Source organism: Lolium perenne, chromosome 2 (assembly GCF_019359855.2).
Source record: "Lolium perenne isolate Kyuss_39 chromosome 2, Kyuss_2.0, whole genome shotgun sequence".
Lineage (NCBI taxonomy): Eukaryota > Viridiplantae > Streptophyta > Magnoliopsida > Poales > Poaceae > Lolium > Lolium perenne.
Genome location: NC_067245.2, coordinates 55499803 through 55515556, shown reverse-complemented (window position 1 = coordinate 55515556; position 15754 = coordinate 55499803). Strand labels below are relative to the sequence as shown.

Below are 15754 nucleotides of genomic sequence, written 5' to 3'. Positions count from 1 at the left end.
AGGCGCATGTAGTGGTTCGTTGGTCTAGACAACTTTGGTTGTTGGTCGTGTTGTGGTGAGTGTTGGGTGTTAGTTGTGACGCGGTCTGGAGAGTCTGTGCCCCGCCTTCTCGCCATTCTTGGGTTGAGGTTGGGCAAGGTGAGCTTGTCGTTGTTGAGGAGTGTGTTGTAAACCGAAATGCATGTGTGGTGTTGTAGCCATTCTATGGCGTTTCTTGTCAGCTTAATACAATGATACGCACTCTGATGCGGGTTCTCAAAAAAAAATCATATCTAAATAAAAATAAGATACTTATTTTTGAATAAGGCAGTAACAATCTCCTCCACAAATTTGCAAAGTTGAGCTTCCCACCGAGCCGGCGCGCGAAACATCGCGCCATGGTAGAACTCAATATCTCTAGAAGTCAAATGATCTTGAAATTGAGCTGCTCGTTCATATCTTCGATCAGATCTCGCTGGAAGCCCCTTTGATTAATGCATTATTTGTTCTCCTGGTCGCCCGCCCGCCAGCCTGCTTGGCTGGCTCTTATCCTCCAATTTCTTTATGGAGCGGATGATCGGAGATAGCTGGACGTTTGCAACCGGGGAAGTCGGAGCGGGGCGCACGTCGGTTGGTTCCGCGTTCTACAAAGGCAGGCGGCAGCGCCACGAGCGGATTAACAGCAACTAACCATGTCGCCGATACCCTCGCTGCTCCTCGTCCTCCTAGCGGTAGCAACCTCGTCGGCGCCCGGCGTCGCTGGCCTCGGCGGCGGGGAGAAGCTGAAGCACATCCACCTGTACATGCACGAGACGTTCTCGGGGGAGAACGCCACGGAGGGCGCCATGCTGCCGTCCCCCTTCGGCGCCAACGCTACGTTCGGTTCGGTGGGCGTGTTCGACAACGAGCTCCGCACCGGCCGCAGCAGGGACTCGCCGCTCGTGGCGCGGTACCAGGGCATCATCGTCGCCACGGGGGTGGCGGAGGGCCCGGCTCTGGAGGGCCGCATGTCGGTCGCCTCCATTCTGTTCATCGCCGGGGAGTACAACGGGAGCAAGCTGTCCCTGGAGGGGCCCATGATCGGCTTCCAGGGCACGGCTGAGCGCAGCGTCGTCGGCGGCAGCGGCAAGTTCAGGATGGCGCGCGGGTACTACCTGCTCAAGCTCCTCGGCCTCACGTCGCCCAACAGCGCCGTCTCCGAGATCGACTTCTACGTGCTCCCCTGCGACCCGAGCTACCTCTAACTTCTTGGATGCACTATCATGCACGACGTGGGTCAGTCGATTTTTCTGGTGAGTGGGGTTTGCGTCAGCCGGCGATCCAATCACAGTTGTCTCTGCACTTGTTGACCCCCAAGTTCTCTTTTACTGCATTTTTCTGCTCTCTGAAATTTCCAAAACTATAAAAATGTGCACCCCTGTTCTATCCCCTTTTCATCTTCGAATTTTATGAGGCGCAAAACAGCGTGCGACCGAATTCATAAGTTGCCAGGCGATAAATTTTCATGGAGCCCCGCAATGTTATACGTAGTACATACATAAGGTTACTCTGAACAACTACGACTAGAATATACTTTGCTCTAAGTAACTACAAATTGTAGACAATGTTAAGCAAATTATGAACTCCCTCTATGTCAAAATATAGTGTCTATAAGATTTTTTTGAAGTCAAACCGGGTGAAATATGACCAAATTTATCACAAAAAATATCAAAGTTTAGAATCTTAAATCAATACCATCGCAATCACCATAAATATTTTAATATGATATAGATTAGGTATTGTAGATATATAACTTGATCAACAAACTTAGTCAAATTTAATGTAGTTTGACTTGTGCGGAAACCAATGCGCACTATATTATGTCATGGAGGGGGTACAACACTAAAATAGTAGGGTTACCATAAATAACTACAACTAGAACGCCGCTGCCTCCCGGTGCGACGCGGCAGCCAGAGTCACGACGCTCTCAAACTTTTTCTCCCATGCCACCACGCCTCCAACCTCGCCGGCGTCGGCGGCGGCATCTGGGGCAGGGGCCAGCTCTTCCTCCCGGGTGCGGTTGAGACGCACTGCACGCCGCAGCGAGCTCAGGCCGGACGCCCTCGGCCCCTTCCACATGACCTCAGCCGTGACGACCCTCGGCTGGGCTGCGTTCCCCTCCTGCTCCTGCGGCTGCTCCGCGGGCGGCGGTAGCCCCTCCGCCCGGCGCACGCTGCTGGGCCTCCTGCTCCGAGACGACCAACGACAAGAAGATATGAGCTGGGGGAAACAGACTGGATCCTAGGACGCTCGATTTGTTGGTCAAGTTGTCTTCGAGGACGACGGGGAGGAGCGGGCTGGAGAGGGAAGGGGATGACGGCGAGCGAAGCCGCCGGCGGCGCGGGTGGGGATGAGCGAGGATGTCGTCGAGTTGGAGATGAAAGCTGTGTGCGGGCCAGCCAACGGGCCTAGAAAAAGATACAGGACCTGCCCGCAAAGGCCACTCATTATTCGCAGGTGGTCCGCGAGGCCACGAAGCGTTTTTTTCGCGGCGCGGCTTAGCGGGCCTGCGGAAGCCTGCAGCCACCCTCATCCTGGGCAAGATCTCGGCGTTGGCTTCGGCAGGGATATCCGCCGTCCTCGCGGCCAGCGGCGGTAATGGCAGGCCGACCCGCCTCCGCCTCTACATCCATGAGAAATTCGATGGCGCCAACTCCACGGTGGCGTCCCCGCTGGGCAGCAACGCCACATTCGGGACTTCGGGGAGCTCGGCGTGTTGGACGACGAGCTGCGTGCCGGCCCGCACCGGTAGTCAAGGCTCGTGCGCCGGTTCCAGGCCTTCTTTCATCGGCACGGACCTGGCCTACCTGTCCACCGTCACACTTGTGTTTACGGCCGGTGAGCGCCGCGGGAGCACGCTGACGATGCAGCCTGCAGGGCAAGTACCAATCCGACTTCGGCGCGACGGTGGACCCCGCCGTGGTGGGCCGAACAGGGGAGTTCAGGATCGTTTTTTAGAACGGCTTGCCACACCCTATTTTTGGTGGGAAGCTTAAACAATTATTTTTCTAGACTAGAAAAGCTCTATTCTTAATCTCAACGTCATAAATCAGTCATAAATCTGAAGACCTCTTTGATCTCTACAGTGATAAACTAAGTAGCCAGTCGATATTTCATTTTCTCACTACCTTCTTGCCAAAAAATTCTTGATCGGAAATAATTCAATCGCTGTAAACTTTTTTGGGTAAGTGGAAGAAGGAAATTACATACAATACCATGTTACTTAGTACTGATTTATGACAACCAATCTTTCTCCTAGAGATAGTAATTTTTCCTTCCCAACCACTTAATCATTTTTGTAACTTTTTCCCGACATGTTTCCATTCAGCATTTGTGAGCTTTCGATAATGTATCCGAGTACCAACATATCTGATAAAAAACTGTCCTTGCCCGCAGCCAAATAGCTCAGCATAAAGGGTAGCTTCGTGTTGGACATCGACGAAGCAAAATAATTTGCTTTTGTGGAAATCTATTTTGAGACTTGAGAGCTACTTGAAAGCTGATAATATTAATTTCAGATTTATCGCATTTTTAAGGAAATGATTCATAACGAGAATCGTGTCGTCGGCATATTAAAGAATAGATAGTCCACCACCCACTCGGCGTGGGACGACTACTTCAATTTGGCCAAAAAAATTGCGCGCTATATAATTATGGCTAACATATCGACCACTATATTAAAGAGCATGAATGATAATAGATCACATTGTTTAATTATTTTTTCTGTTTCGAAGTATCTTTCCAATGTCATCATTGACTTTGATGGCCAAAATCATCCCAAAATACAAAAGTACGCATTAGAGCGCGTCACTCATCAGAAAAACCTATCATTCCGATTGTTTGGTGAAGGAAATACCATTTGACTTTGCCACAAGTCTTATCGAAGTCAATCTGTAATATTCCTCCATTTAGTGTTTTCCGATGTAGCTCATGTGCAATTTTATTTTAAGTGAGAGTGAGTGAGTTATATGTCCCTTATGAGCCTCCCCCTTAAATTTTATTTCAAGTCGCAAAGGTCCAATCCCTCGGATCCTACCCTTCCTCTCAAGCTCTTCATGGGTCCCTTATGAGCCTCCCCCTTAAATTCTATTTCAAGTTAGAGTGAGTGAGTTATATGTCCATGAGAGGCCTTTTATAGACTATTGAGGATACCCTTGAGGGGTAGATATATGATGGATATTAAGGCCATTGTTGGTTTATAGGATACCCTTAAAAACCAATGGTAGATGGTGGATTAAGCCTTATTATCCTTTCTACACGACGGGCTTCTTCCAACTAGGGCCCTCTATTGACTTTATTTTCAATTTTTCTTCTTTTTTGATTTTTTCACCATGGAAAACGGCATAAACTTGGGTTGAAGCTTGAATTTGTCAACTTTCCATGTAGGATTATATGGGACCCTCGTAGGATTTACACATTTCTACAACTAAATTATTATGAAAAATATGAACGTATGGGGAAATGGACTTATAAAAATTGTTATTATTACCATTTTGTATTTTTCCTTAGATGTGACAAACAAGAATTAGTCCTTGAATAATTTGTAATTATACCATTATATGCATGTAAAGAATTTACAGATATATTGTGTTGTTCTTATGAATATTGATCAAGTGATTTATATCAAACAATATGTGATGTTTGGTACTTGTAAATCCTCTTTGAAGATTATTCAAGCACCGCTATATTGGAAATGTTGGGTCACTGCGGTTCACAACTAACAACTATATTTACATGTATAGATTAATGTGTTGAAGCTTTTTATTGGGTTTTAATGTGTTGTTTTAAACACTAAATAGTGTGAAAAAAAACGACGCCGGTTTGGTGGACACTTGGTCCATGTGGACCCTGATGAACAAGAAAATAAAAATACCAAATAAAATCAAGTAATATGGCATAAATCATGCTTGTGGAAAATGTATGATGCATGTCAAGTTCCCATTTTTCATCGAGGACAGAAAACTCAACCAACCCACTCACAACGCATCACTCCGTAGAGCCTCCTAACATGCATATGCCCAGTCGGTAGATCTAGCGTTATTGGTGTGTGGTGCCTGCAGGTGGTAACATCGTGTGATCATTCTTACATTCTTTAAGCTAGCATTGCAAGTTAGTTTCCAATTAGTGGTACCGATGCATGTTCTCGTACAGTTGGCCTTGGCCATATGCAGGATTGCGCTGCTGTACCGATCAGGCAATGTCGTCCCGTAGGTCTATATACTAGAATAAACATCGAGCAATTTCGATCCATAAATCTCCGCAGCTCCGAGCCCTTCAACACCTTCGCGTACATTCGTCTGATCGCCATGACTGCCTCCTCGACGCTGCTTGCCCTCGTCCTCCTGCTGGCCACGTCGACGGCCACCACGGGCTCCGGCCACCGCGCGGCCAGGTTCGGCGACGGCCACCATGGGCTCACGCACATCCACCTATACATGCACGAGACCTCTAGGGGCCCGAACGACACGGTGTTTGCGGCGGTGCCGCCCCGTCAGGGCTGGGGCGGCAACACAACGTTCGGGATGGTCGCAGTGCTCGACGACGAGCTGCGCGACGGCCCAGATCCGAGCAACTCGTCGCTGGTGGGAAGGTTCCAGGGCATCGTCGCCTTCGCGGGGCTTGTGAGCCCGCCGGGCATGCAGTCGGCGATCACCTTCGTGTTCACGGCCGGGGAGCACGGCGGGAGCACGCTGGCCATGCTAGGCACGGTCCAGAGTTTTGAGAGCGCCTTCGAGCGCGCCGTGGTGGGCGGCACCGGCGCCTTCAGGATGGCGCGCGGGTACTGCGTCATGAACGCCGTGTCGAACCCGGCCCTGGAGTCCGTCGTGTACGAGGTAAACCTGTTCGTGAAGATGGATGCCTGAACAATTGTCAGTCAGGTGTGTCGCGTGCAATCTGAAATGATCAACTGACATAGTAGTTTTGCGTCTTATAAATGAGTTGTGTTCTCAAAGAAGTAGGCTAGTTGTGTTTTTCTTGCTTTCATTGATGAGTCTAGAGATGTCTCACGCAAAAGTCTAAAGGATATGTTTCTAATTTATGGTGGCGCACACGAACTCGATGTACGGGATGCAAATTTCCAAACTGACTTATACAATTGGTATAAATAAGCGGCCCTGACGATCCGTACCAAGCCTCTGGCGACGGGTCTCGCACCGCTCGTCAGAAGTTAGCATTATTATAAATTTGGATCATAATATAACAAGATAGAATATTCTTTTAGTGGGAGGCGATGTTTTCACCGACAACAAGACACCTGTGGTAACTTCGTTAATCTTAAAACTCGGCAAATCAGTTTCTAGAGGCAGTCTCTCGAATGTGCTCATATATGTAGGGTGCTGTGTGTGAATTCATAAAATTAATGTATTTCTACATGTGCGAGCGTATGAGTTTATAGTGTGTTTCTCAAAAAATGATGATACCCACGTGATACAAAAGTAAGGCAATATCACAGGAAAAATTCCGATTGCTCCGCAGGTCTCCGGATCATGAACACCACCGAGGAAAAAAAAATTCAAAAATAAAAAAACACCACCGACAATCCCCCATCAAATCATGACGTTCGAGGAGACCCGCCCAAGTGGCAGAATTATGAGTCGATTGCAACTTGTTCAGATTAACATGGTTTTCATGCCCTCTCATGTCAAAAAGGCAGAGAACGCCGTTCAGTTCGGCAGGTCAAATGCGCACGTGCGCACGGCAGATGAAGCTATCTAGGACTAGATGACCGGTTGCGCTATCGCGCAAATGATAGAATCAAATCAAAATTTAAACCATAAGTTTACAATATTTAATTATTATAAGAAATAGGTCGTAATTTAACTGCTTTAGTTTCTTCGAAGACACACCATTACATCGAGATGCTGCAGTAATTTTTTTCGATAACACACCATGGAAATGTGTACAATCTCACAGAAGAGAGCCAAAGAAGGCCAAGTTTACACTGCCAACAAGGGGTGGCAGCTCCCCACGAAAGTATACTCTCTCTACAGCCTTGCATCGGTATATCTAAAGGTTCAGGAAAAGAAAAAACAACGCCACGAAAAATGCATATAGTTAAATGCAGTAAGATAACTGCATGGTGGTAGAAGCCAGGTGTGGTGGCTCAAGATCGAGGTCGCCACCAGCACATCATCATAAATATCACGCATCTCCTCATAGACCAAGACTGATACATGCACCTGAAAACATGCCGATATGTGTACCAAGGTAATAGATAGCGACGCAGATTTATTTAGCAAGTGCAAAACCATACCATCGACTTTTATGAAATAAAAATGCGGTATGTGTACCAAGGTAATAGATAGCGACACAGATTTATTTAGCAAGTGCAAAACCATACCATCGACTTTTATGAAATAAAAATGCGGTGTTTCATCAAGATTGCTACTTGTCAACTTGGGCAAACAGAACCGAAAGAGAATTTCAGAAAACATACAGTTATCCCATGTAATACCTTAATGAGTTCAGTCTGTGGATTCATTTTATTTTCTACATCAGAAGAGCTATTTTCAATTATGTGACTTCCATGCTAAACAAGGCAATACACATACAGTGACTTGCATACTGCAAAATCGAGTGAAAACATGGGTTCTAGATGAAAATCACTCACATATAGACTTTATTTTAATATCAAGGGAACCCATAATTTATTTGATCCCAGAAAGCTTCCTGATAGAAATAGATGATTTGCCGATCAAACTGAAGCTAAATTGAAAGAATCTGGGGATATTAAAAATGAGTGAATTGCCAAAGAAAGCATTTTGCATCAGTACAATAGCGAACATATATTTGTCCAGGAATGATCAAACATAATGATAGTAAACCAGTCATATCAATTTAACTACATACAAATTCCTTACCTACATCTGAGTCGCTGCAACCTGAGCATGATTCAGGCTTCTATGAAGAAACTAAACCATATGCTTCAATTGAACATACATATATTATAAGAATCTAAAATACTGCTCCAGAACACACCATTTTACGCACAAGCTCTTTCATGTTTTAGCCATACAACTCGGTTTAGTAATTTTGAAGTGCAAATTTAAACTGTACTTAAAAAATTGCTTACATTGTCAAACTACATACACAACAAATGAGCGGCATACAGTTTTTACTAACCACGCACAAAGAAAGGACTGACTCAACCAACAAAGTAAGAAGAAAGGTAACAAATAATGCAGTAAATGTTAAGCGAAAAACTCAGCTAACCAAGGCTTGATGGTAGCAGCAAGGCTTGTGGAGGAGTACCGATGACATCAATCTCGATGGTAACCTTAGAGATGTTAAGACATTTACACATTAATTTTAGCAGATAGCCATCAAAGTAATCAAAATTTAAGAAGCTTCTTAAATCCTGAAAATGCCAAGCTTCTTAATTGATCTCCAAGCCTACATTCATGTACGGAGTAAAATTTTATTTTTCATTCCTAGATCAACAACCATGCTGAATAAAACCATCATGTTAGCTGTAAAATCTTTGACATCAAACCTCATACATTTTTTGATTAAATTTCAACACAATCAGTTTATGGAGGCGTAAATCAACAAGAACTACAATAACTGATGTCAAAGCCTAATAATTACACGGAATATCAAATCTGAATTACTAATCTCATCAAGAGAACATGGAGCTAAATGCATAACAAAAGGAAAATACTTTGAGGCTATCAAAACCTTTAATAAAAGAAGTATTTGGAATATGCAGGCCATGGCAAAGGTCGACTAAAGGACCACATCTGTATACTGTAACGATCTTATCCTCAGGCATTTCATTAATTATTTCAACCTGATCATATAGTTCAAAATGGGTATAATGTCTCGGCCGATATGTGATACAAGAAGCACATTGATATTTAGATATGAATGATCAAATAAGCAACCTAATGTGAAAATTTTCCTAATTTACTTCAGCAGAGAGATAAACATGCAGAGAGATGCCCGGCAAACAGTTCCCGTTTCATGTGAAATTCAATCAACCTAACTCAGTTGATTCATCTTATTGACATCAGTTATAGTAGATTGACACACCAAATTGCACCTATCAGAGACAGAGTGTTTGCTGGAACTGCCCCTCAAATAAGCCAGTGTCCTAAGTAACCAGGGTGCGCAGCACTGAAGCATTGATCATACTAACTATGGTTTTGTTTGAAGCAACCACATGCCCATGCCGGAAGAACGGAAGGTATCGGCCAGGGTATATTATTATTGTTCTCAGACCAATGATAGCTAATACATTGAATGAATGTTCCTTCAGGGTGTATATGAAATAATGGTCACTAAAAAACCAGCTATAGCATTGAAGCAAACATATGTAAAATACATCAGCAAAAACAAACAGTCGTGGGCAATAATCCGTGCCATTCATAGAAGTAGATAAAAGTTCAGGTCTGGGCAATAGTCTATACCATGCATACTGGTACATAAAGTTTTAGCCCATAGCTTGGCCATAAGACCTTGCCAAGAGATGGTCATATTAATCTCCTCTACCGGCCAGAGGATTTACTTACAAAAGCATGTCTTTCGAAATGCCGCCTACACAAAATAGCCTCTACATAGGTATTTACTCAGCTAGCACATGAGGTTGATACTACAGCAGACAATATAGTTCAATATAGTTACGTGGCAATGTGGAGACAGATAGCAAAAGAATCACATCAGCTTGAGAACGTAGCACGGAACCCGCAGGTCCAGTGAAGAAGCTTACGTCAAGGCGATTAGCCTGGTTCATTAACTCGACGATGTACAGATAAGGCACACTAACTATCAGCGACCCACATGTCCAGTGAAGAAGCTTACGTCAAGGCGATTAGCCCGGTTGATTAACTCAACGATGTACTGATAAGGCACACTGACTATCAGCGTCAGTCGATACAAGGAGCAGCAGAAAAGGGCCTGGTAATCATAGAAAAGGACAAAGAATAAGTATAGTGTACCAACACTGAAGATAAGAAATTGACTGCCATATCCGAAACTAATGAGATACGCGAAAGAAAAGAAAGGCACAGAGAATGAAATACTGCAAATCAGCAGCAAATTGCATACACATTGGTAATTAGGAGAGGCAGAACCATTGCAACAGAGGCACTTAGAAAAGGAGGAGACCGTGTAGACATTACCTTATGTACAAACAACGTCTGCAAACACATCAGACAAGTGACTACCTTGATTTCTTGAATGATAGAATCAATAATACCCAGCGAGAATCACCACATCGAAACATCACCATCAATCCTATAGAAGGATTCATGCAAGTCACTTTCCAGCCTATCATGGAAAAGTGAACGAAGGGCACAAAAAGGACACTATCCGAATAAATACCCAAATGGAAATCCAAGCATGAAAGTAGCTGAATGCAAGCAACATCTTAAATAAAAGTACATTTCTAGAGGATGTAAACCTGGTATTGAAATGTAAAAAAAAAAAACTGAAGCATAAGTACCACATCTGGTACTGCTACTTGCTCCAGTTCACCAAGACTGTCACATTCGCCAAAAATTCAGCCTTAAACGACAAAACACCTGACTTATCATGGTGGCAAATGTACAACTTGCCTGTCTGCAGTACCTGACTACTATTCTCATAATGAAATGTATAGTCCAAAAATCATTTCAGCGCCTCATCACATTCCTTAAAGACAATCCATTAAATCACAACCAAGTTAACATCAAACAAAAAGGAGACAGGCGTACGACCCTAACCAAATCATAATGGCATAATGATGGCATGATGGCCGTTTTTTAGTACTAAATATGGCACTAAATTTTCCCAGAAGACTTGAATCAATACATAAATAGATAACTCAATCAAGAAAAATCACTCACTAAATAGAAGCAAGGCAAGTAAGAAAATACGATTCAGACAACATGCTTGATCAGCAACATTTCTGAAAAAAATTCTATTTTTCCCTAAAGATCACAATACCGAGCCAAATAAGCCAGGAAAGTTCAACCAGAGAAATAAAAAAATTCACCCTAGCTTTGGCCTAGCTTCATATATTCTCTTCCTTATCAAGTATGGCAACTCATGCCTACATTTGAACAATAGTAACACAAGAAGGCAGACACAAAGCTTGACTCTATTCACGAGAGACTAATGCACTTATGTCAAGAGCTCAAATATAGCTTGTGATGTACCAGACATTTCAATGCCAGAAGGCAGTGCAGCTATGAGAGCTTAGACCGGAAGCTAAGCAAAGAGCACAAAGATTCGCAATTTTGCTGAAAATAGAAACAGAAATCCAAAGACAACAGCAAATAGAAATAAAATTTGACGCAAGCTCCAAACATACCCTCAAAAAGAAGACATCAATATAGCTAATGAAACTAAGGATCATTCTTCAGCGGCAGAGATCAATAAAGAGCGTAAGAGCATCGCAGGCTTGCACTGCTGACTACATCTCAAAGGCCAGTTCCAAGTTCAGAGGTCCCACTCCCATACAAGTACATATCCTGACCATCCAAGCTGAGGAAGCCAGTCTTGCTTGGCTTGCTGATACATATATCTTTACTTGAACATGGAAATGTCAAAAACGCGGGCAGACTTATCAGAGGAGACAGAGATGAGGGAGTTGCCGTCCGCGGAGATGGCCAGAGACTGCACGGCTTCGCGGTGCCCGCTGAACACACGAGCCAACTCACCAGAGAGGCTGTCCCAGATGAGCACCATGCCATCGACGCATCCTGATGCTACATACTTCGACGAACCCAGCCACGCCAGGCACGTCACACCCTCCTGCTTATCAAACACCACCACCAGCAGTAAGTTCATGATGCCATGAAAATACAAGAGAAATAGAAAAGGTCCATTGATTTCTACACCCACATCATGCTCGCAAGTGGATCGAATCGCTTGATGAGTGAGGTCCCAGATAATGAGAGTCTAATCAATGCTCCCTGTGGCCACCCAGTTATACCTGCAGAAAACAGGGGCATGGTTAGCTAGGTCAATATGAAGGCAATGTTACCATACAGAGTCCAACAATCCAAGAAATGTATCACGAAAAAGTACCTTGGTGAGATGCCCATGCACTCGACCGAGTTAGTGTGGCCCACTAATGAACCAACAACCTGCAAAAAGAACCAACAACACTTGTTACACACAAATTAGAGCTTATCTTACCTTCCATGGCACATGTTCCAAAGTTTAAAAACTATCAACAGAGTACATGCGACTTTCCTAAGAAAACAAATCTTGCAGTATATCTTACAAACAAAACTGCAGAAATCCCTACAAGCAAAAATAAGGAAATCCATAATTATATTATTTTTACATGATCTACCATGCAAACAATAGTTAGAACCACACACTGCATCAAATACTTAATATTATAAGCCAACTTGGAAGAGAAGGATACAAAGCTCATTCAGCATGGATGGGAGTGATTCATCGACCTTTTTGCTAAATTAATAGTGCAAAATCATGACATACACCCACCTGGCCTGAGTTTATATTCACAATGCACACGGAATTGTCCTGAGAGCCACTAACAATGGACTGGGAGTCCCATGTAATAGCTAAACATGTCAATCCTTGAGTGTGATAGCCATGACCTAGATTGAGGTAAAAAGATTGGACAATGAAGTTCAGGGTTGACAGAGAATACACAAAAACAACCATATGAACATATGGTAATTACAACATAGACAGTAATTTACACCGAACAACATGTCTGCATTGTGCACTTTCAAGGTCCCATATCCTCAATGTTGCATCATCTGATCCGCTACAAATAAGCTTACCTTCATACAAAAACACCTGAATTAGCTAAAATGGGTATGATACATCTGGGATCTAAACTTCTAAAGTAAACAGGTGAAAAAGATATAAGATGTTAAAGCATCACAGAAGCCATTCTGCTATTTTCCCTTTATTATTTTTATCATCAACTTCTAGTTTCACTGAAATTAACTTAGAACACAACTTAGTAGCAGAAATATAAGTACCATGATCCATATGTTTCTCTGAAATATGAATTGATAATGAAGAAGCTCTGAATTGATAACCAAAAAAATTGCTACATACAGGTGAAAAATTGCATGTGAGGCATTCCAAAGAACAGGACTCAATAAAGTCCACATTGGGGTGATGTATTGTATACCATATTAAGAGGCAGCCTGATCCTTTAACATACATATATAACTAAACAAAAGAAGAGCTCACTACCATCAGGGGTAAAGTCACCACATGTCACTGTGCTACTGTGGCCAGCAAATATACTCGGAAAGGCATTGTGGTCGGCATTCCACACCCATATATTACAGTCTTCTGATCCGGCAATTATCAAGTGACATCGCGGATGCCATTTAAGCCACTACAAAACCATAACATGTAATTAATAAACGAGTACCTAGATACAGCTTAAGAGCACGAAACAAGGAGTTATGGAATATGTTCAACTAAATGGATGAAAGTGACCACAGCATCATCTCACCTCAAAGCCTGATTCAGAGCTCTCAAGGGTTCCCTGAAGTGTTCGTGTAGCTGTATTCCATACATTTATCTGTCCATCCATACCTCCACAAGCCACCAATTTTCCATCTGAACTGAAATCCACAGTGCAGACAGTATCCCTATGTCCTGTATCGGTAACAGATATTATGTAAGCTTCATACAAAAATCTAGGCATCCATCAAAACAATTAAGGTATATAAATTGATGCAACACGAACATAAAGATGAAGATATTCCCAAACAAAAAATAATGAAAAAGACTTGCTGCAATATATCTATAATACTTTTGGAGTTTTAGATAAAATAAATAGAATACACACATTTAAGAACTAATATTGTAATAGTGACGAAGCATAGAGATAGTCCGGGTAACATTGACATAGAAAAAGTCGACTAAGGAATTCCCAATTAGACTAAGAAGATGAGTCGACAATACCAGACAGCTCTTGAACATCCTCTGCAGATCCAATCCTCCAAAGAAAACCTCTGTCATCTTTACCTCCAGAAACAACAAGCGATGCGTCTACAGGACTGCACGCAGCAGCAAATACCTCATCTGTACCCAACATATCAAGATCAGCTGTTAATATAAGTGTTTTCCAGTGCAAAGGTACTCCGGGACATGGTGTATCAAACTTATTGGTGCAAACATATAATCATAGCCACAAGACATCGTAAGTTAGTTTGTTCAATGAGGTCGTACATGTATGCCCGTGAAATGCATATGCTGAATGATCCTCAACCTCATCTGAAAACAACAGAAATTAAAGGATGCTTGGATTACGAGCATATTATAATCTCAGGGTAAAGAACTTCCAATGAACAACGAAACAATTAATATCATGGTACCAAGGTTTATATAAAATAGCATAAAACGGTACCCCTAGAAGAAGAGCCATGTCTGAGCTCATTTACAACTAAAATAGGTGTAGAAGGCAATATTCAGTCATCGCTACTAAACGAAAGTATCTTATTCAGTCATCGACCAGGACGATGACGATGGACGCCTTCAGCGCTTGATCTGAGCAGCCATCTACAGCTGTTGTTCATGTGGGGAGAAGAGGACGCGGCACACGAGAGAATCGGAGGCTGAAACGTACCTCAAGGAAGCCGGCGCCGAGGATATGAACGAGGGAGAGTGGGGATCCCCTCGGCTCCGATCTCCGCAGAGGCCGCCGCCGTCCAACCGCTAGGCGCGCTCCTCGCATGAGGCTCGCCGGCCTGGTCGTGGTCACCGCCCACGAAAGGGTGCTAGGGTTTCGTCGGAGGCCGCCGCCGAGCATACGTCGGCCATGGTGTGGAGGAGCCGCGACGGCGGCGTCGACCCGAAGCAGCGCCCGCCCACCTCCTCATCGCACGACGACGGACGCGGCCGACTGTCACCTGGAGGAGCCGCGGCGGCGACGACTGACACGGCATCCACGCGGCGACACCCGCGACCGGCCGTGACCGTCGCCTGCCGGCGGCACACCGGCCTCTGCGGCCATAGCGAGGAGCTCCCGGGAACCCCGTCCGCCGCCGCGCCGCCTCTCTGCCGGACCTCAGCCGAGCGCGCCTCCTCCTTCGCGTCCGTCGCGGCCAGCACCACCATCGCTGCCTCGACCTCAACCTCCTGCTGCGTCACGAGAAGCTCCCGGGGACCGCGTCCGCCACCCGCTGTCGCGCCGCCTCCTCCCGCCCGTCCTCGGCCAGGCGCGCCTCCTCCTACGCGTCCGCGCCGCGCGACCAGCACCGCCGCTGCTTGCTCGACCTCAACCTCCTGCTGCTTCACGACGAGCTTCCCGGGGACCCCATCCGCCGAGCGATTGGTGGGCGAGGGAAGAGGGGGCGGCCGATTGGGGAGGAGGAGAGGATGCAGGGATTGGGGAGGATGAGAGGATGCGGGGATTGGGGAAGTGGTTTTCACCGATCTAGGTTTTCACCGTACAGGAAAATGATGGTGACGCTCGCGATAGCGCGTGGCTGCCTCCGACCGCTGGACCAGACACGTATTCAACCCCACATGTCATGGACTCACTTACAAGCTGAACGAGTGAAGAAAGAAATGACTGAATCTAACGGCTGGAGTAGAAAGTGGGGCAGTTCAGAGTGGATCGAACGGCCAACGAAGACTGCCCCCTGGAGACCATCTCCCTGGCCGGGTAGTCTAGGAACATTTATAGAAGTAATTCTGTCACTGCCTTCTGTCGAAGCCCAACAGCAAAGCAATGTAGGCCGTGCGTGCAAGGCTGACCAGCACAACCAGCCGGCCAACATCCTTGTGCTTGGGGAAGGAGAAAGGC

The 15754-nt window shown here is 44.9% G+C and overlaps 2 protein-coding genes across 3 annotated transcripts; one reads left to right on the top strand and one right to left on the bottom strand.

Annotated features, from left to right (window-relative positions):
* Positions 1 to 592: 592 nt before the first annotated feature.
* LOC127330022 (dirigent protein 7-like) lies at positions 593 to 1407 on the top strand. Its single transcript, XM_051356388.2, has one exon. It carries the CDS (start codon positions 672 to 674, stop codon positions 1221 to 1223), a length of 552 nt encoding a protein of 183 aa, XP_051212348.1. The 5' UTR covers positions 593 to 671; the 3' UTR covers positions 1224 to 1407.
* Positions 1408 to 9364: 7957 nt separating this feature from the next.
* On the bottom strand, positions 9365 to 14938 carry LOC127328594 (uncharacterized). 2 transcript variants are annotated; one of them, XM_071826018.1, is made up of 11 exons: positions 14573 to 14938; positions 14176 to 14220; positions 13909 to 14028; positions 13454 to 13599; positions 13186 to 13333; positions 12678 to 12761; positions 12457 to 12572; positions 12031 to 12089; positions 11845 to 11935; positions 10140 to 11754; positions 9365 to 9915 (listed from the first exon to the last, which is right to left on the bottom strand). In XM_071826018.1, exons 4-9 carry the CDS (start codon positions 13532 to 13534, stop codon positions 11902 to 11904), a joined length of 522 nt encoding a protein of 173 aa, XP_071682119.1. In that variant the 5' UTR covers positions 13535 to 13599; positions 13909 to 14028; positions 14176 to 14220; positions 14573 to 14938; the 3' UTR covers positions 9365 to 9915; positions 10140 to 11754; positions 11845 to 11901. The 2 variants fall into 2 exon arrangements, with proteins under 2 accessions (XP_071682119.1, XP_071682118.1); XM_071826017.1 differs by having other exon boundaries at positions 9365 to 11754.
* Positions 14939 to 15754: the final 816 nt, after the last annotated feature.

Bases quoted from the DNA above. Each gene is read 5' to 3' on its own strand.
- LOC127328594 (XM_071826017.1), bottom strand. From the start codon at position 13,534: ATGGATGGACAGATAAATGTATGGAATACAGCTACACGAACACTTCAG. The intron at 13,334-13,453 runs GTGAGATGATGC...ATGGTTTTGTAG, and splicing joins GCTCTGAATCAGGCTTTGAG to TGGCTTAAATGGCATCCGCG. The intron at 12,090-12,456 runs GTGGGTGTATGT...TTCTTTTTGCAG, and splicing joins TGAATATAAACTCAGGCCAG to GTTGTTGGTTCATTAGTGGG.
- LOC127330022 (XM_051356388.2), top strand. From the start codon at position 672: ATGTCGCCGATACCCTCGCTGCTCCTCGTCCTCCTAGCGGTAGCAACC.